The following is a 22,340-nucleotide window of genomic DNA, read 5'->3' as shown; positions in this document are numbered from 1 at the left end:
CATACACGTACGTCTTATCGTCAAATTGTTGACTCTCGGCGTATAGGGCAAATACATTCTATTGTCTTAGGCGCAAGACACATAGCGGCAAATCGAAAAATATTTGCAAAGCTAATGGCAAAGTCCGAGAAGCTGCGCGGCTGCAATCGAAAAAGTCAAAAGGCCGAGAGAGAGAGAGAGAGAGAGAGAGAGAGAGAGAGAGAGAGAGAGAGAGAGAGAGAGAGAGCCAACTCTGGACCGCTGCAGTGTGCAGTGTATTATTATTGTTTATCCGTCGGGCAGCTAAGCCGAGGTCCGCAGTCCGAAAACAAACCGCAGCTCGAGAATTTCTAAATTGGATTACGCGAAGCGTCCGAGAGTTGGATTAGATTTTGTCGCTGCGGTTCGTCGGAAAATCTTGACTCCCTTGTGACGCTGGCTGTATTATATTGGTCTCTGTATGCCTATATACCTGCGAGAGCTGTGTACGACTTTTTCAATGGAGAAAAAGTATCGAGAGGTACGCGCAGCCGTTGCTTTACGGATTGAGAGATGGAAAATCAGGCAAAGCCGGAGTTAGTCGGACGAGGAGAATCTTCTTGTCAACATGTTAAGTCTGATCTATAAGCTAAAGATTAGACGATTGGAACCGCCCTGTCAAAACTTGCCACCAGGTTAGTTCTTAAGGCTTTTGAATTCTCATGGATTTTCAAGTTTTCGAAATTTGTACAGCGTCTTTGTAATATTTGCATGCAATAACAATGTTCATTTGATGATCTATACTATGTAGCACCACTTTGAACCGAAGTATTTACACCATCATACAAATCTTCTTGGATGTTGAAAAAAAATTGAACCATTTGGTTTAAAATTTTGTTTTAAAAAAAAATTATATTTTGCTAGAACGAAAACTCGCATATCCGAACCCACGGCTCGCACCACGAGAAGTTACAAATAATTAAGTCAATTGATGTCAATTCTGCCTGTAACCCTCTTGACTGTAGACTGGTCACTTATCAGCAGAACATTTTTCGCAATTTAACATTAAATCTATAATAATTATAGCAAGAAATGTAAAAAATGTGGGTCGAAACTTTGAATAACAGTAAAGAGGGTATTTAAATAAGTCAAACCTATAATAATATACGCGCGATAAGCCAACGCAGTTTTGGACTGGCCCGATTATATACTATCGGTTAAAAAATGATAGTCCGCTGGCTTTTTTGTGGAATATCTTGAAGAAAAAAATCGCTTACTATTGGGAAAACCAGTTAGTTGTAGTTTAACGATCCATTGATACAATGGTATAGGTTAGGTTTAATAAAATTCAAATTGCAATCACAGCGGCAGCTGGAAGGTAAACAAATTCAGTATTTTGACTGTATTCTTTCTAGCCCAACTTTGGAGGCTTGCCATTTCATTAAAAATGTTAATAAACGATTGAAAAAATTGAACATGTATAAATGTAAAGATTAGAGAACGACAAAACTCGCAAAAATTGTTAAATAATTAAGCTATTAAAAACTGGCGGATTATTAACATAGGTATGTTATGTAGGCCGCTCATGCTATAAATGCACACAGTAGAGAAATTTTCTCCAAATTGTTATTGTACATTTTCGGATGATTAATACACTCATTTGGAATCTGTCGAACGAACTAAAGCGGAGGGTCCTGTAACTCCCTAAGGGATCCGCCTGGGTTAAATTCTGCAAAAAAACAAAGAATATTCGTCTGATAAAAAGTTTTTATTTTCATGTAAATTAAAAAAAATGCATCTACTGAAAATATTTACAATATACACTATTTATACTGAAAAATATTATATATGTACCATACAAAATCACTGACCAAAATTCATGATATTTTACTATATAAATAAGTGTTTTTAGTCACTTGCCACGGCTTTGTAAAAGATCCGGACCGTCTTCTTTACTCTATCCGGGCTTAAAATGTATCTTTAACATAATCCCTTAGACCTAATAAAAGACATTTCCAAAAAATATCAATTAAATGTTGTTAGCAACAAGTAAAAAAAATTAATTAAAATTATTAGCTACGTATACAACGCATGGATAGTAATATTTTATTAATATTTTGTAGGAATGTCTTTCATTAGCATGTTTAAGGTACATTTTAAGCCCGGATAAAGTAAATAAGACGGTCCAGATCTTTCACAAAGCCGTGGCAAGTAACTAAAAACACTTATTTATGTAGTAAAAATATCATGAATTTTGGTCAGTGATTTTGTATGGTATATATATGATATTTTTCGGCAGAAATAGTGTATATTGTAAATATTTTCAGTAGATATTTTTTGCATTTAATTTTCGTTAAAAGAAAAAATTTTTATCCGACAAATATTTTTTTGTTTTTAGCAGGATTTAACCCAGGCTGGACCACTTAAGCTACGACACGTATAGCTACAAAAAGTAAGAGAGGAGAGCACTCGCGCTATAATATGCATACATATGACTATATCACATAGAGGCACTATACCAGTTTTCCTAACATCTATACCAGATATAATTTCTAACATAAGAAAGATTTAATCTATTTAATATTCCAAATCGATATATATCCCTGATAGAAATGTCAACGGTTCAATGGCTTAGCAATGGCTTATTTAACCAACTAGGAATGAAGGCGCGCTTCGCGCGCTCTTGATTCTATCTCTGTCTAATAACACTGGTAGAAAATCTACCATAGGTAAGTGTTGGGCGGCACACTAACGTCTGCTAATATTTCATAAGCATGTAACATGTTACTAAATTCCTCAAAACTATTTTTTAATAAATATATTATTAATGCTTAATGTCGTCATCATTGGTTTGAATAGTGAATTTGAAGAAAAGTTCAGTATAAGAGTTAGTGGGTTTGTCTATCATTACAATGCCATTTATTTGCAATATAAAAAAGCTATACAACTGAAATTTTACACAGATACTTACTATGCTACCTAGAAAACATGTAACCTACATGATTATGATTTAACTGTTTTCATTCATATTTTCACATCGAAGCCCATATGAATTTTTTAATTTACTGTATCAAATTTTGCTTGTAGACAGTTACACAGAAACTACCATCTCTAGCACATTGTATTTCTGATTTCCAGTATTTTTACATGAAGAAAGTGATAAGTATTTTAGTTTTTTTGTCAAGGCATTAATTAGAATTTTGACTTTTTTTTGCATTTTTTTCATTCGAAAACTAACAGGTCTAGAAAGCTCATATTTTGCATATAGATTTCTTTTGTGATTGTGGAAAGATATTTAAAGTTGAATCAACGTTAACTGAAATACTTTTGTGTTCGACTACAACACCCATGATAATTATTTAGTCGTATAGCATGAGTTTGCATTCACATCAGTGTCGGAGTCGAAATCAGAAGTTTTTCAGTTAAGGTCGATTCAACTTTAAGTATCTTTTCACAATCACAAAAGAAATATATATGCAAAATATGAGCTCTCTAGTCCTGTTAGTTTTTGAATGAGAATAAATGCAAAAATGGAAAAACAGGTATCGGTCTCAAAATCTCTCACAACTATTAAAAGTCAAAATTTTAATTACCTAATACCTTGACAAAAAAGCCAAAACATTTATCACTTTCTCCATGTAAAAATATGGTAGAAACCAGAAATACAATGTGATAGAGATAGTAGTTTCTGCGTAACTGGCTATAAGTAAAATTTGACCTGCTCAATTAAAAAATTCGCATGAGCCTGGATGTGAAAATATGAACGAAAACAGTTAAATCAGAATAATCTAGGTTACATATTTCTAGGTAACATGTCTAGTAGCCTTTTTTCAATTCAAAGAGCATTGTATAATGATAGACTTAAACTTAGTGACTCGGATACTGAACTTTTCTTTAAATTCAACTCTTAAACCTCACCGAGGGCGACTTTGGGCATAGAGACACAGTATATCTTCAAACTCTTTATTCTTTTAATTGAACTTCTCACTGACATTAAAAAAAAAAACTACTCTTGGTAATGATTAATTTTTACTAAAATTTCTTGCTAATTATATTACATATATTTTATTTGTTATCAAGGTTTCCACATTTTATTTTAAACACCTTAAACATTTCTACCAGGGTTATGAGTTATGACTGTTTTGAGGGTTATGAATTTAAAGCGCGGTTCTGATCTCGTTGCCTAGGTAACCAACCAGCAACTAATCAGAATGACGTATTAAATGCTTCACAACAAAGGCCATCATTTTTTTAAGAGATGATAACGCCAATGAACCGCTTAGAAAACCGCTAAATAACCGCTTACTGTAATAGAAGCTTATGCACAGCTCCTTGCAGTTAATTTGCTTAAATTCAGTTTACTAACCATACGTATACAATTGTCAGGTTAAAACTTTTATTAATAAATATAAATTTACCTATATGATTGATTATAATTGCAAAAAGGTTAGAAAATGCAAAGGACATGTAACAATTTGTAGATAATATATTTAAGTTGTATCTAGATAGGTTAAGAGGTTAGAATAATCAGCAGCTAAATAAATCAATTTAATTTTATTAATATTTCAATTTTTTTACATATAATATAGTCCTATTCTACTATCTGAACAAGGTTTGTATGATACTTCATTTCACTTGACTGTACCAAGTCATGAACTATTATTTCATAATGTCATGCTGTCTGATTCAATAAGATAAATAAAAATGGTTTGTATTAGCGAACTAAATAGTGCAAAATGCCTTGTTCAACAAGACTAAACTAAAAAAGAACCCATTCAAATATTCATTGTGGCTTCGAGTACATAAGATAAGAATTTCACATTTTTCTTGGCATCGGTGATTTTTGACCAAAATCTCAAATCAGTCAATTAAAGTAATAATACAATAAAGATTGCTCGAACTTATTAATCAGCTCTTAGCATTTTCAAAAAGAGTGCACATCAATAATCTTTATAATAGTATAATCAGATAGTAGAATAGGACTATATTATATGTAAAAAATTGAAATATTAATAAAATTAAATTGATTTATTTAGCTTGTGATTATCCTAACCTCTTAACCTCAAATTAGCCTCCGGCAGACATCTTGGAAACTTAGCGGTTCCTAAGCCACATTTTTTGTTAAATTTTAGCTTGGCAACCGTTAAAACAGTTAGCTAAGTCTAAAGGTCTTAGTAAATTCGAACCGTTAATTTTCTACCAGGGATATCACAGTATTAAATTCGTTTAAAATCTACAATAATTTAACTGCATCCCAGCTACAGCTGTGTAAAAAAGAAAAATCAGTTTTTCTCGCATCGTTTGTACATACAGATACAGCAGCGTTGCAATAATAACAATTGGAAAAAAAACTTTTTAATCGCAAAACGCCATTAAACGCCAGCAGAGGGAGAACTTTGACAGGTCAGGAAATGTCGCATCGTCGGCCGCGCAACGCTTACTCGCGTCTGTACACTGTATACCCGCTTCCGTATCTAGGGAGATTGAAATGCGATAAAGCGGTCGCTTGATGTACACGTGTATAAAGGACACGCGCTCGGAGATTGTCACACACACGCAGACAGCCACTCTCTCCAGCGTTATATCTCACACTTAGCGGCAATTTCTATGAGGCGCTCCCTTACTCTAATTTCCTGTCCTGAATTTCGAACGAGCTGAAATTCACACCCTCATCCTCGGATGCTGCTGCTGCTGCAGAATCCCATCGTCATTTATCGCCTGCGCTTATCAGCTCTCGCTCTCTCCTAACTTTTTCTCGCTCCACTGCAGTGTTAGATTGCGTGTACGACCCTCGCGTCTCGCCGCCGTCGCCCCGCACGTAACATAATGTTAATACTATATATATAGCCTGTTATGAATTCGACTGAAAAATATTGTACGCATTTTTCGAAAATCTTTTTGATGAACAATTGAAAATTTTAGAGAACACGTTGGAAATTATAAATAAATCCACGTAGAAACGCACGGCTAATGCGGCAAAGGCGTTTTTTCTCGTTGTATCTCTCTTTTTCTACGGACAACATAAAGGCCACTCGACTCGAGAGCCGGGTTCCCATTATACGCGGAACTGTCAAGTCCCCATTATGTGATTGCTATGAATTTGCTATTAATGATAAATAAACACAATGGGAAGCCGTCGCGGTACATTAATCGGCGTAACTGCTTAGACGGTCGCGGCTCGTTAGAGGGAAGCTGTTCGGCGTACACTATACATACATAGGGTCGCTTATACGTGCCGCCCGTGATTCTTTACGAGCGACACCCGGGGGAACAATGAGACGCGTACAATTCAAACTTATTCTAGAATTTGACACACTACGCTGCGGGTCGAGAGCTCTGCGTGACGAGGAGCAGCAGAGAGAGTGAGATAGAGAGAGAGAGAGAGAGAGAGAGAGAGAGAGAGAGAGAGAGAGAGAAAGAGAGAGAGGGAATGGAGAAGAGAAAAAAACGCCCGGAGAGGAGAAATTCGTTTCGAGATCGGGGAAAAGATAAGTGATCTTCGAGTGTCGCCGGTGCTAAATGCTCGAGTGCTGCACCACTTATTTATGGGCTTTTATTTTTGTTTTCTGCGACGAGCGTCGAAAAATTACAAAGCCACTGTGTTGTTTCGGCGATTTCGGTGCGCTGCTGCTGCGATTCTCTTCTTTTTTTCTCGGAAGAATCGGCTTTTTTTGTAATCCTTCGTCGAATAGAATAAAAGGGATGTCCCCTGAAAACAAATTTTTTCCGAAACATACGATGCCCATTTCACCGGGAAAGCAAACGTTTGTGGCATTTTCTGGGGATAAGCATTTTAGAAAATTAAAAAAATGTTAAAAAAGAGCATAAGCGCCCGATAATTGCTCTCTTCGCTATCACGATCACGAAACCTTTGAACCAGAAGCGTAGCGCAAAGCTTTTCTCGAAGTAAATTCGACGAAGCGAAAGAGACAAGTAAGCGACAGATTATAAACGTCCTGCCTCTCATGCGCATACGGAGATCCGGTGCATACTTATAATACACAGACGCGACGGCTTGTAATCCAAATTCCCACAAGGCACCACATCAGCAGCACAGCAGCAGCAGCAGCAGCATTAGACCTCGGCGTGGTGATGGCACGCCCTACAGTTTAGCGAAATAATGCCGGTCGTTAAAGCTGGACAAAGGCTCGCTAAACATTCTCGCCAACCCCCGTACGGAGTACTGCATCGGCGCGCGCACTCTCGCAGGTGACGATGTGCTTAAAATTCAGCGTCTCTTTGGGAGGCGTTAGCCTGCGCGCGACTTATCTCCCGCTAGCCGCTCTCTGTGTTTTTCAGATTATCTCTTGCTTGCCGTCGGAGCTTTGTAGCGAGGGCCTACTGCTACGGAGAAGAAATGCGAGAGAGAGAGAGAGAGAGAGAGAGAGAGAGAGAGAGAGAGATCCTAAAATATCAAACTTGCGGATGGGGGAAAGAGCTCTCGCTGGTCCGTGAGCTACAAAGCTGAGGGGATTTCAAAGTTTACCGGAGGGAGAGAAGAAGTCGCTGGATTTGCCAAATATTTGACGAGATTTCGGCCGAGGGGTACTTGACTTGAATTTATTTTAAACGGATCAGCCGATTTGCCGGTTATTGCCGCGTAATATAGCGTTTGGTATACGGAGTCAAGCCTTGCGTGTAGAAATAAGAAAAATGGAACATTGAATTCGCTGTTCAAAACGACATGCATGAACATCAGCTGGTGTGCGCTTTGTTATTTGTTATTTGGAGTTGTGGTCTTGTTATCATGAAACATCCCTGGTAGAAATGACCCTAAGAACTGGCCATTTATTAGGTAGTAACTAGGTTGAATCATAAGAACTTGCCAGTTACTAGCCTGTTCTTAGACTCATTTCTACCAGGTATATAATACCAAAATCAAAATTCACTGAAAATATTTTGTTGGTGGTGTGCATTTACAATATACATCTATAATATATGTAGATATAGTATGCTAGTACTTTTCATATTAATTCTATTGCGTCAAATCATTAACATAATACCTACTAGTAATAATACTACACGGAGAGAAATGTATCACTAAATATTCATACAATTTTCATCAAAAATTACTATACCAATATAGTAAAGAGGTCACAAACTCGACTTATAGTAAATTTTAGTATACGGTATAGTAAAATTTCAAATCATCAAATTTTACTATACTACATAGCAATGTTTACTATACCACATACCAAATTTTATGGATATACTAAATCTTTTTAAAAATACATTTTTGTCCCTTTCATTTCGTCGTCTGTTAATATTTCTTCTTTTATTTATGTTTGTAGAGTGTTGGAGGGGAGAACTTTCATTATTTATTTGTCATATTCAATCTCGCAGTTTAAGAACGAAAGTCGCATCGCATAGAATTTCTTATATGATAACCTAATTTACATATATCGCAAGCAAGCTAATTATTACACATTTCTCATGTCGTAATCTAACAACGCATCGCTAGACTAATCGCATTTATATTTGTATATAATGTTTCGATCTGGAATTTCCTTACATACTAACCGAACAGTTTTTCATCACTTGCGAGTGGAGTTTACGAGACACCCCCTAGCGGCAGTAAGTGAACAGGCGAATTTCTGTCGTCGGGTTAATTCACGATGAATTTTTGAGCTCTGTCGATAACTTTTTACCGACCGAACACTGCGAGTCAGAGCGAATTGCAATTTTTACTATACTGGTATAGCAATTTTGGATTAAAGTATAGTAAATTTTCACACAAACATACCAAATTTTCTGCATAGGTCCGAGTTCGTGCCCCGATTAGTATACAGTATAGTAATTTTTAGTGATACATTTCTCTCCGTGTACGGAGAATAGAATAGATCTAGAACATATTAGATGGCATTTATATTAATAATTAAAACCGTGCTTTGATCACGCAACAATATTTACAATTATAATAATAACAAACTCTAATGCTCGTTGTTTTTCTAAAAACTGTGGGGATAGAGCAGTTTTTTTTATAGAAACTTAAGAAAATTGCTCGAAGAAATTACTCTATCCCTGCACAGTTTTTAATATTTACAATTCTGCATATAATGTATGTTTTCTGTATATTAAACGTTAATAAACGACACATTGCTGACTTTAGCTTCTCGAGCATTATTTAAGCACGATCGATAAATCGATTAGAATCCAATAGGCTATAAAACATAGGATATAAAACAAAGCAGTTATTTGCACTGGTCGTTCCCTCATCAGCTGCTTGAATTCTCCACGTCTCTAACCAGCGAGTATATAGGTAGCGAACAGGCACTTTCATATTACTCTCTGCACTATCTTCGAGTTCAATGCACATAATATTACAGCAGTAGATTACTTTTTTAGGTCACTCATGCTATACATTGAGCTAACAATGAGTAACTCCTTCCTGGTAAAAAATTGCTACGCACCAAAAACTATGAAGTGCACAATCTGGGCCTCATAATCGGTGATCCTTTATACCTAGACAACAGCCGTAGTCGACATTTATATCAAGAGCACCAAAAAGTAGGTAGTGCACTCCTGGATTGCGTCCTTGGCGACTTAGAACGCCTAGACACCATCTATGCACGTACAATTTTATTCCTTGTCTGAATTTGGAACGACGTACAAAATCGTTATGTCTGGATTCGAGTAAATGTAAAAAACAACACGAAAAACGTAACTTGAACTCAGACTCTTTATTCAAAGGTAAGCACCACTGCTGCTCTCAACAGCTGCCGTCAGAATTAGACTAAAAAAAACAATAACATGCGCAACGTCGTTATTAAGGATCGCTATGCGCGATTCTCAGCGTTCAAGCTCGATCACAAAACAATAATATTCCTTGTACGATTTTCGCCCGCTTTGTTATATAACAGTATGCGATTTGTAGTCAAAGCCATGTGCTATGTATCTATATCTTCGCGAGAGTCTTCCATCGAATTGAACACCAAGCAGTCGCAGGGACATAACAAAATGTTCGATACAGTACAAATTCTGTATTAACGACGATAAATCGCCCGCACGTCGGATTAGTACACAGCCAAAGTAGCCTGTACTCTTTTGTTCCCGATTTCAACTTATTTTTCCACATTTACGACGCCTCTCAATGATGCATTCACAACAGCCAAAAAATCCCGGATAATGAAGACATTCACGGAAAAACGTTTCTAACGCAGCGCACGCGCGTCGGCCTCTTTGATATTACGTGCTAGTAGCTCGGAACGGGCTACCGAGTATAGAGCGAAGAAAGGTCCACTACTTGAAAGCTCTGCAGTAGGCTGCACAGAAGAAATTGTCACTTTTAAGGCTATTAGTAAATCCATTGAATCCATCTCCCGAGGCATCTTCGCATCCTATCTATGAGCATTAGATTCCCTTTTCCAGGCGAGTCACGCGTCGACTCGGGGTGGATTTTCCCACCGTTCCTGCGCACAGGAAAAATGCCGTATATGTATACGCTTCGTAGAAAATGATTGACCGATCCGCGTTAAAAGTCAATCGATTAGCATCAGCTTATTAGGCGCGAAGAATGGCGGAGAGCTGAGGAGAGAAGCTGAGGACTCGTCGTTTAGTTTGCGCTCACGCGCGTGCTCTCGCGCTCTCTCGCGTATATGCGCAGTATATGTATATACTGTATAGGGGAAGGGAGACCCGGGGCTAATTCAACGTTAAATACACTCTAAATCTCTGTCAGCGCTTTATAATATGAGCTCGGCTCATGACTCTTCTGGCTGGCTATACACACGCGCACAAAGGAGCGAGCTGCTGCTGCGTAAGTTGAGTATATATACGAGAGAGAGAGAGAGAGAGAGAGAGAGAGAGAGAGAGAGAGAGAGAGAGTCCTTTTGAGGATCGCGCGTGCGCGCGCGTACTCGAGGGGAGCCACTCGAGCGTAAAACGCCCAACTAAACGGCACTCGCTCGCCCAAATATGAAGCTTCCCTCTTCTCTGGCCGGCGTGTCTGTGTGTATAAGCGTATAAAAAGAGCATAATGGAGGCTACAGTTAGATAGGTGTACATAATGAGGTTAACGCGCGCGCGCGCGCGCGCAGCGAGTAGGAGAGTCCCATTCCTGAATGCATCTGCCCTATTATGCTCGCCGAGAGAAAGAGAGAGAGAGAGAGCTACTCCCGAGACCATTAATCCTCGCTAAACGACAGCCATTTTGTACCTAAACTGGATTGCCAACTCACTAACTGCTCTCTTCGCCGGAGTGAGAGAGAGAGAGAGAGAGAGAGAGAGAGAGAGAGAGAGAGAGAGAGAGAGAGAGAGAACGCTTTAATAGACTGCTGCTGCTGCTTGCAGCTCGCCTATTTATTCCCACTTACGTGCGCGGCAACGGATGCAAACTCTCTCGCGGCCGGGCTTTTTCTGCGCCCTTCGCCCGACTCCTCGCCGTCCGAGCTTTTTCGCACGCTTATTTTTCTCACTGCCGAGAAGAAAAGAGAGACATGGGAGGTATACGAGTGCGTGCAAACATTGGGACTGCGCTCCGGCGGGGGTTATAGCGCGATTGTCGAAACAGCGCGATGTACAAATAAAATAATTGCGCACGCACCGACCGAGTGTTTGACTTCAGTCTTACCGCGGTTTACATTGTTTTTTTTTTATGATATACTTAAAATCGCCCTTTCCCCCTGCAACAATGATACAATACAATGATTGAAAGCAACGCGTCCAAAATATTTCAGCGTAAACAGCGCATTCCGGGAAAAGAGGCAAAGTTCGACAAAGATCAATCCTAAATTAATCCAGTCGACAGCGACGGAAATGGCTTTCTGTAGGAATCATCATTGTTTAGCCAGCGCGTAGCGAGAAGCCAAACAATATCCGACAAGTTGCAGCTACAGATCCCCATAGACCCAGTGACCAGTTTGCCAAGCTCCGCAGGCTAATCGCCTGGGCGTCAACGCAGTCGCATTGTCGGAGTGCAGAATACCTTCGCAAAGAGTATAACCGAGAAGAAGTGACGCGCGAACGAGCGAGTATCACCCCCCGCCTTCGGACATAACGAGATCTCCGCGCCGAAGCTGTAAGCGGATGAAAATCGATAATCTGCGCGAGATCTCTCTCCATCTCCTCCCACGACAAGGACGACGACGACGACGACAACCTGTCGCGCCGTTTAGCTCGTATACCTCTTCGAACGCAGGGACACTGATCCGATTATGCTACACAGCAAAATGGCGCTTACACGCCGCGTGCACTGAGAGAATTATATATTAAAATTTACTTCATATGTAGGAAAAATTTATACTAAATTAGATAGTAACGTCAGGTCATACTCGCTCCATGACGATTTTTACTATATTCATGGTAAAAATTGTTAGACTTATATTAAAATTTGTTACGTGTTTACTAGAAATTACTATATTATAGAGTAAAAATTATTTTAAGAATTGCTCCGTGTGCCAGAATTTGAGGTTATAAAGTTGATTTATGTAGTAATCAGAGACCAAAATCTATAATTTGTTGTTTGTCTGGTATTATTAAGTGATAAAATATCATTCGCTGCTATTATTTATTGATTTTGGTAAATTTATTATTAATATTAACCCATGAGTAAATGCGATTGATATATCAGATTTAAAATTTAGTACTTAACAGTACTGTTGGGGTATGTGGTCAGCGCGCTCGACTCCCATTCCAGAGGTCCAGGTTCGATTCCCGTCGCCGCAGAAAAATTTCTTTCTCTCGTTTATTTCTTTCACTTAACAACATTAAATATCAATAATAATAATAATAATCATATTCGAATAAGCGCGTAAAATTGCACAAAAAAAAATGAAATTTTTTAAAATTTCATTTTAGTATAGAAATTACTATCTGAGATAGTAAAATTTAATACAAAGCAAGTATAACCGTCCGTTACTATATGATATAGTAATTTTTCCTGCATATGTAGTAAATTTTAATATCTAGTTATAGGGCTGCTTTTTCTCGAAGAGAGCAGGGGCTCGTGCTCGCGTACATCACGTCTCTCTTTGCTGAGTAGGGAGTATAGCGAGAGAGGCTCGCGTGCCTTCCTCTAATTTCAAGCCTCGTATGAGACCGCGCTATAAACAATCAATTTCTTCGGCCTTTTCAGCTGTCCGGCGCTGACGTTAACGAAGAAATGTTTTTTCCTGCGCCCGAGAGCTCCGCTACCGTCGCGCGCCCGATGCATAAATTTCCAGCTGCGATTTACGTGCAAAACGCCCGCTAATACGCGACTCCGTTTTTTACAACGAAAATCTCGCCGCACAATTAAACAATGGATTCCTCCGTGAGCGCGCGCGTCAGCGAATCGATATCAGGCAGCGCACAATAGCCCGTGTGATTATTCCGCGCGTATTGACTTGTAAATCCGCGCTGAAGCGCTGGTAATCAGGTTCGATAAGCGAAAACGCGTCACGAGGCGAATAAACCTCGCTGCGCGGCGCAACGGCTCTTTGTGCGAGATTCTCTCGGCCGTCAGCCATCAAACACCTATACCTTCCCCCCCGGTGTACTTGGAGGTGCCGAGACGGAGTCGCTGAATGGCGCGATCATTATAAATCGAATTTGCGCCGGAGCATCAGCAGCAGCAGACTCCGTCGGATATTAATAATCCCCCTTGATAGCCCCCCCCCCTCCTCCCTTCTCACCCCGTCACATCAGCGGCGAGAGAAAGAGAGAGAACTCTAGCACCGACGCGCCCTCTGGCGCGCTATAATATTTTGACGCGTTGTTTCAATCATTGTATTGTATCATTGTTGCAGGGAAGTATGGATTTTGGGCATACTTCCATAAAAATGAATGTAAAACTCGCGGTAATTAAAGTCAAACACTGGTCGGTGCGTGCGCAATTATTTTATTTGTACATCGCGCTGTTTCGACACCGTGCTATAAACCTCGCCGAGCGCAGTCCCAATGTTTGCATCGCACTCGTATACCTCCCATGTCTCTCTCTTTTCTTCTCGGCAGTGAGAAATAAGCGTGCGAAAGCTCGGACGGCGAGAGGAGTCGGGCGAAGGCGCAGAGCCCGGTCATGAGAGTTTGCATCCGTTGCCGCACGTATGGAATAAGAAAGAGCTGCAAGCAGCAGCAGCAGTCTATTAAAGCGTTCTCTCTCTCACCGCCAGAGCAGTTAGTGAGCGGCGCAACCAGTTTAGGTACAAATGGCTGTCGTTTAGCGAGGATTAATGGCCCGGAGTAGCTCTCTCTCGGCGAGCATAATAGGCATTTAACAGGAATGGACTCTCCTACTGGTTGCGCGCGCGCGCGTTAACCTCATTATAAAATAAATTTATCTAATCAGGTCATTATGCTCTTTTTATACGCTTATACACACAGACACGCCGGCCAGAGAAGAGGGAAGCTTCATATTTGGGCGAGCGAGTGCCGTTTAAGTTGTTTACGCTCGAGTGGCTCCTCGAGTACGTATGGCGCACGCGCGATCCTCAAAAGGACTCTCTCTCTCTCTCTCTCTCTCTCTCTCTCTCGTATACTCAACTTACGTAGCAGCAGCTCGCTCCTTTGCGCGTGTGTATAGCCGTTAGAAGAGTCATGAGCCGAGCTCATATTATAAAAGCGCTGACAGAGATTTAGAGTGTATTTAACGTTGAATTAGCCCTCGGCCCCCTTCCCCATACAGTATATACATATACTGCTATATAAGCGCGAGATATACGCGCGAGCGCAAACTAAACGACGAGTCTCAGCTTTCCCTCAGCTTCCGCCATCTTCGCGCCTAAGTTGATGCTAATCGATTGACTTTAACGCGGATCGGTCAATCATTTTCTACGAAGCGTATACATACGGGTACTTTTCCCAGCAGGAACGCAGTGTGGAACGCACCTCGAGTCGACGCGTGACTCGCCTGAAAAGGGAATCTAATGTCATAGATAGATGCGAAGATGCCCGGGAGATGGATTCAATGGATTTTACTAATAGCCTTTGTAAGTGATTACCTTTCTGTGCAGCCTTACTGCAGAGCTTTCGCGCAGGACCTTTCTTCGTTTTATACTCTCGGTAGCCCGTTCCGAGCTACTAGCACGTATTATCAGTATGCTGACGCGCGGGTGTTGCGTTAGAAACGTTTTTTCCGTGAATGTTCTTTCATTATCTGATTTTATTGTTGGATTGCATCATTAGGTAATAATAGAAGAAAATCGTGTTCGTGCAAGCATACAGGCTTACTTCTTTGGCCGTGTACCAATCCGGACGTGCGGGCGACGATCGTCGTTATCACAGAATTTGTACCGTATCGAACATTTTGTTATGTCCCCGCGACCGCTTGGTGTTCAATTCGATGAAGACTCTCGCGAAGATATAGATACATGTTACGGCTTTGACTACAAATCGCATACCGTTATATAACAAAGCGGGCGAAAATCGGCCAAGCGAATATTATTGTTTTGCGATCGAGCTGAACGCTGAGAATCGCGCATAGCGATCCTTAACAACGACGTTGCGCGCCAGTTATTGTTTTTTAGTTCAATTCTGACGGCAGCCGTTGAGAGCAGCAGTGGTGCTTACCTTGGAATAAAGAGTCTGAGTTCGCTACGTTTCGTGTTGTTTTACATTTACTCGAATCCAGACATAACGATTTTGGTAATGTTCCAAATTCAGACAAGGAACAATAAAATTGTACGTGCATAGATGGTGTCTAGGCGTTCTAAGTCGCCAAGGACGCAATCCAGGAGGGAATGCGAATTAAAGGCCTGTCCTCGCCTACGGTCGCCGCAGCAAGATATTGTTATGACCGGGTTCGGGAAAAAGAAGTCTTTATAAACAAAACCGTACAATAAGCACGTCTAAGCTCATCAGGCTGATTAGACTGAACACAAACAACACAACATTCGCGTTCGAGCTCGGTGACAACATGTTTGCAATATAGCTGAGATTAGTGGCGCTATAGGAGCACTTTATTGACCCGAAAAAACAGCGCAACTATTATACCTCACAGGATTCGCGCTTAATTGCGCTTGCGCCTTTGACTTGCGGCTTCTTTATCATCGCGGATTCTACTCGACTCTCGCCTCGGCTGTACATCATTTCCACTTATCCCGTGTATACGAGCGTCAACGGACTCCCTTTTCCTTATTCATTTTATCCGCGGTGTTTTATTGCGTAGGCAGCCGCGTGTGTTATCGTATTGCTTTCTCGTAAACGCATTACGCATGTCATAATCTTCTTATTCCCCGCACACTGAATCTGCGGGGAAACCGATAAAAATCCTCTCAAGTCTTTCCACGCGCTCAGCTGTCGCAATTTTCAGAGCAACTCTCGCCGTAGCGCGCTCGGCTCTCTTTTTCGATTACGCTGAATCCCGCGCGACGCACGTGTGCGTATGTCGCTCATCGGCTACGTACACATACAGGTATATACTGCACATCGGGGGCAGGGATTTCCCATCGGGTCGCGAGATCTCGGCGTCTTTGCGAAAACGCGCACGCGTCTCATCTCGTCGACGCGCGGCGCGCATTCAAATTGCCCGCGCGCGTTTCTCCGGTACAATTAGCCGCGTTCTCGCACGTGACCGCGCGGCTAATTCAAATTCTAACTAAGCTAGCTTTTTCTCTCGGCGGTTTATATCACTCGCGCGCGCGGGCGAAATACGGACGATCGTAATGAGAAACTCGTGCTGCTTCCGAGAAAGAAATCTCCGGCCATTACGGGATTCTCGACGTATAAAGTCCGAGAAGGGATCGCGCTAACCTGCGCGCGCGATGCCCGTATGCGTGCCTGCAGTGCGGCACTCTCTGTTATATATATATACGTGTATTCGCGCGCACGCAAGAGGGAGAGAGAGAGAGAGAGAGAGAGAGAGAGAGAGAGAGTTCGAACACGACTCGCTGGTGTGGTCGTACACACCGCGGCTGCTGCGACGATGATAGAGTCATACATAACTCGGCCCATCCATAATGCAGCTACCCGCGAGTAAAAACCGAGCCTTGTTAGTTTGGCTTATGGCACACTGCGCGAGAGCTGACTGACTCCGCTGTGTGCGTTTCTTCTTCGCTCGCGAGTGCACCCTGTATCGCGGCTCCGAATATCGTTATTTTTCCCGCCGCGATCGATCAACTTGCGCTAATCAGGCCTGCGATGCGCCGTACCGGTTTTCATTTTCGATCGCGGCCAATTATAACCGCGATTCTTTGTACCGTGGCGATTCGATCGAGGAAAATGCGAGACGCGCGAGAGAACAAGGGTCGTTCGGGCGGCCAACAAATTATTCAAAAACCCGCGGCATATGCGTCTCCATACGTCAGAAACACTTCTCATCTCGCCTGTATGTATATTTATAACGACGACTGCGAACGAGGCCTGGCAAAAAGCCTCTCCCTCGTCGGAGGACAGAAAAAGGGAGCGATATCGCGTAGCTCATTAATTTGTTAATTACTTCCTCAGCCGTCGCTCATCGATCACTTTTTACCCCGTATCTCATTCCTCTGTTTCTCTCTCTCTCTCTCTCTCTCTCTCTAGCGACTAGCATATGAGCCGCGAGTAGAGGGACAGCGACGTATTAAGTACTGCACACACAGTGCAGCAGTGCGCGAGCTCCTCCTCCTCCATCGTCAATTAAACACTGTCAATTAATAATTGATTCATACGCATCAATTGTCGATCAAGATATCATCCCGCGGCGCATTTGTTACTTTTAAGAACCGAGAAGTATAATAAATACACGCGTCCCTCGCCCGGGCAGGCTCAGAAAATTTATGAAAGAAACGCGCACACTCGAAACTCTGTATCGCCAAACTGGTCGACTTTGCGTAATGAGAGACGGTTGCCGCGAGACGGATAATTAGTATTTTATAGAGAGAGAGAGAGAGAGAGAGAGAGAGAGAGAGAGAGAGAGAGAGAGAGATGTTAAATTGAGCAAGCCAACGAGCCCGGCGCGCCGCCTTTTTTGCACGCACGCACTCTTGTTAATTAGGTTCTCGCGCGCGGTATATATAGCGGCGCATATCGCGCGAGATTGCGACATAAATTGTAATTATTTCATTTGGCCTGACGTGATCGAGGTGATTTGTCAAGCTTTTCCTCGCCGATAATGCCGCGCGCTATCGCCTTTTCTCCCCGCTATACACATACACGCGCGCGCACGCAGTGTGTATTTACACTGCGCATACATTGACGAGTCTTGGGACTGCAGCCCGTGTGTACCCGCAGGCCGCTAATTATTGCGCGAGAGCTTCGCGGGGCTAAGGATATAGTAGTCGATATGTATGCGGATTTTTCGATTATTAAAAGGAATTCCTGCCGGAGCTTGATGTTGCCGCGGATTTAATCACAGATGCACATACGCGGCTATTTTCCTCGCTATAAATTATAATCGACGTCGATTTACGGCGGAAATTAACACCGAGCGAGCGCGCGGACATAAATCGCGGCGCGCCTAATTTCTCCATGTAAATCGTGGAATCGCTCGCTTCGTATATATAATGCAAACCTCTATTTCACGCCGGTTTTCAATTTCGTCGGACAGCTCGCGGTTCGGCGAGGAAAAAAGAACGAGATATGTCCAGGGCAGCAGGTCTTATCGAGAGCGAGTTTGTTTTTTCTTCCGCGCTCGACGCGACAATTACCGGAAATTTATAAGAATTCTCGAACGACCGAGTGATTTGTGCCGTCGCGACTGCTGCTCGCCTAGATAAGTTGTGTGTGTGTGTGTGTGCCTCCGCAGAGAGACCTTTTTTTCTCTCGTCGTAATATGGCTCGCAGTCGTGTTATGCATATATACATATATCGGCGTTGCGTAAGAGCGAGCGAGCGAGCGAGCGAGTTTCATTACGCGCCGATAAGGGCCGCGAGGAGAGAGATACAGATATATATATATCTGTATCCTCTCCTATATATATATAGGTCCGAGAGTTTTTTTCTTCTTCGGCGAGCGATTAGGGTGGCCGTAATGTAATGCTGTGAGGCAACTAGGATATGCGGCATATATATAACGATAAGGAATGTGTAAAAAGTTTTTCTTTTTAATTTTCCGATTTATTATTATACTCGCATGTGTGTCGGACGACGAGTCGATGTAACAGAGAACGTGTGCTGGCTTGGTTTCAGGCGATCTGCGGTTGCCGGGTCCGGGGCCTGGACCGGTGAGGTGTACCTTACGGAAGCACAAGCCAAATCGCAAGCCTCGCACGCCCTTCACGACGCAGCAGCTCCTCTCCCTGGAGAAGAAGTTTCGAGAGAAGCAGTATCTGACCATCGCCGAGAGGGCCGAGTTCTCCTCCTCGCTTCACCTCACGGAGACGCAGGTACAGTGGAATTCGAGAATTGGGACGATTCGACGCGCGCTTATTAAAAGATTGTCCCCGATATAAGGACGCCCATACGATCGGCAATTTCAAATTTGCATCTCGTATGCAGGCTCACTACTGAATGAAGCTAACTTTATGCCCGCACGCGTAGCCAATTACAGCGGCGATCGATCAAATTTCAACAGGCGCATAAAAGCCAAATGAGCCGCGTTTGGTGTGCGGCATGTTATACTGCAGTCGAAAAAAGGGGGAAGAATTTCTCCTTGGCCGTTGTTAACTCATCAAATTACCGAATAAGAGCCGCAGAGCGCGCAATTACACCTTCCATATCGGCCGCCGCCGAGGAGCAAAAGTACAGCAGCCGCCGCCGCCGCCGCATTATTATATACACAGAGAGCGAGGCTCGCGTCGCGTCGCTCGGCGGCGTATTGATTTTCGCGGTCTGCTGCCGTGTCCCTGCCTTCCTGCTCGACTCGGTCCACCTCCTCTCCTCTCCTCTCCTCTCTCTCTCTCTCTCTCTCTCCCTCTCTCTCTCTCTCTCTCTCTCCCTTAGTCTGTCTGTACGCCCGGTGGAAATAAAAACCCGCCGGGCGCATAGGTACAGCCCCCTGCCGTCGTGCCACAGTATGTGCGCGCACACTCGCACACCTATGCGATTGCGCAATCGTTATTTGTTTCGCAGTTTTATAACTGTTGGATTTACTCGAATTTTCTCTCGGCATCTTCAAGTTAAATTCATGGAACATTGTGCAGCCGCCGCGTAATGGATATTTATACAATTCCAGAGTTTTGCCGTGTTATACGCTTGGAAACGGAATGATTGACGCTGTGATTTTATCGTAAAATAATGTATATATTTTTTGTAGATATTTTCATTCCACTGATATAATACAATAACGATAGAGTGACTTTTCTGATTTTAAAATTGAATAGACGTTCGCCAAGGAATCACTGGCAAAATTTCATTCAGTGTGAACAACAACAAGCACACGTTCACATCCAAAATAAAACGTCATACATTAAGCATCAATCATGAAAACAAACGAATCTCCTCTGTCCACAGGTGAAAATCTGGTTCCAGAACCGTCGGGCCAAGGCGAAGCGTCTCCAAGAAGCCGAGATCGAGAAGCTGAGGCTCTCGGCCCGACCCTTGCTCCACCCGAGCTTCGGTTCGAGCCTCATGTTCTCGGGCGTCGGTCCGCCGGGTAGTCCGGCAGTGCCGCCCTTCATCGCCGCGGCCATGGCCAGGCACACGCACGCCGCGGCCGCCGCTGCCATGTTCATGGCGCCTCCCGGACACCGACCCTAGGACTCGCAGTGAATTCCCCCCCCCCCCTAATATTCACGACTCTCTTCTCTCTGATCTCAGCCATGTTGCGAATCTCTCGGCCGTTTTGCTTCTTCTCGACGGCCGACGTCGCGCAGTGATACACACTTATATATACTGCACCGGAGACGTTCCGCGCCGATATGGACTGCCTACATATACCGATGATATATCGTATAGTCTGACGACGAGTATACTACGAGCGTGTCTGAGCACTTTAGTCTGTAAATAGTGTACATATAGCTCGTACTAGGATTTGCGCTCGAATTCAAAGTGATTGTGTTTCTTCTTTGTTCCACTGACGCAACCAAAGCTCAAGGTTCTTCTGTGCGTCGGGACAGCGCGCGGAGTTTAATTTAACCTCGTAATACACATGCACCTTATAATATGAATTATGTGGAAAGTGAGGATTGAAAGAGCGGACTCTTGTGTATTTATTGACTGACGCATCGCGTTTCCGAGTCGCCCTATAGGATGTTCCCTCTTCCGCGCGAGCGCAACCGCTTACTCCTTTTGTTTTTCTATATGTATACCTATAGAGAATAGACCACTTGCGGGAGGTGACAAATTATTTATTAAAGAAAAAAGAAACGGCCGCAAAAAAGTTTAACGAGTGTACATATGCGAGAGCGTAGGCGTGAATAATGGCATTTACCGAAGCGAACGCGGAGAAGCATGTAAATAATGTACCTAATGCATAAGACGCTAACTTAACGATATTGTGAATCGACGATGACGTGTAGAAATTGTGCGCGCGATTTGGATTGTAACTACGGACTCTGTATAAATGTATAACATGATAATTTATCCACGCAGACTCGCGTCCTAGTGAAATAAAAGTGATTTCAATAATACTACTTTGGCTATACTCTACGTGCACAGCACACACCTTCCTTGTATTTTCCAGCTTGACATCCGATCAAATTTATTCAACGACGCTCGACTACCAAAATAAAAAAAAAAACAGTCGTTGGGACTGCTACATCGGTCTATTGTAAAATCAGTAGCCGACTGTATGATCCCACAACAAATGAAGTTGTTCCGAACGGGACGAAGGGAAAGCAGGAGGTCGACATGTTCGAGGCGGACGCGACTAGCGAGAGACGAGAAAGAGGCTAGTCATGGCAAACGGCACTCGTGGCTCTCTCTCTCTCTCTCTCTCTCTCTCTCTCTCTCTCTCTCTCGACTCTCGCGCTCACGGCACCTCAAAGACTCGCAGCAGCAACACGGCTCGGCGCGGGTAATTAAAATTACGCCGATTTGACGAATGGCCGGTGTCGCGCGCTAATTGCTTTTCGAAAAAATCGTACGATGGCGCGTTATAATCTATCACACTGTCGCAATCCGGTAAATTACGAAAAGAAGCCAAGAAGAAGAAAAAGAACCTCGCACTTATCGCGACAATCTGCCTATTAATATAGGCGTTTTCTCCAAATTAATTTGAAAAGAGCCGCGTTTCCCGCTGTCGACACGCGCGCGCAGGTAAATAAACGTTATATATACGTATGCGGCTTTTCTCGCTAATTATATGAAAAAAAGGCAGCTCGCGGCGCGGGTGTCCGAGGTAAGATTAAACGAGCGTGGCGAGAGCGAGATGGTCTAGATCGCTGTTTCTCAGGACTGTTCGATCAAAGAAACGAGCCGCCTTCTAAACGAAGGCCCAAGAGCGAGAGAGAGAAAGATCTCCCTTCGATTACGCACAAAATTCACGTCGCGACGCTCTTTCTCGCTTCTTCAGTACTGGTATATAGGTATAAAGCCGAGGGCCAGCTTCGCGCGCGAGTCGACGACAAAGGATGCGCTGCTGCGCGCCGATTGATGATTTTGATTTCGCG

At 42.8% G+C, this 22,340-nt stretch overlaps 1 protein-coding gene across 1 annotated transcript; it reads left to right on the top strand.

Moving 5' to 3' along the window:
• Nucleotides 1–242: 242 nt before the first annotated feature.
• On the top strand, nt 243–21,362 carry LOC100114980 (homeobox protein MSX-2). Its single transcript, XM_031928980.2, has 3 exons — nt 243–653; nt 18,979–19,175; nt 20,242–21,362. The coding sequence occupies exons 1-3, from the start codon at nt 587–589 to the stop codon at nt 20,485–20,487; spliced, it is 510 nt and encodes a 169-aa protein (XP_031784840.1). The 5' UTR covers nt 243–586; the 3' UTR covers nt 20,488–21,362.
• The last annotated feature ends 978 nt before the right edge of the window (nt 21,363–22,340 follow it).

Source organism: Nasonia vitripennis, chromosome 4 (genome assembly GCF_009193385.2).
Source record: "Nasonia vitripennis strain AsymCx chromosome 4, Nvit_psr_1.1, whole genome shotgun sequence".
Classification (NCBI taxonomy): Eukaryota; Metazoa; Arthropoda; class Insecta; order Hymenoptera; family Pteromalidae; genus Nasonia; species Nasonia vitripennis.
The sequence above is the reverse complement of the archived record's forward strand: the minus strand, read 5'-3'. Positions and strand labels throughout refer to the sequence as shown.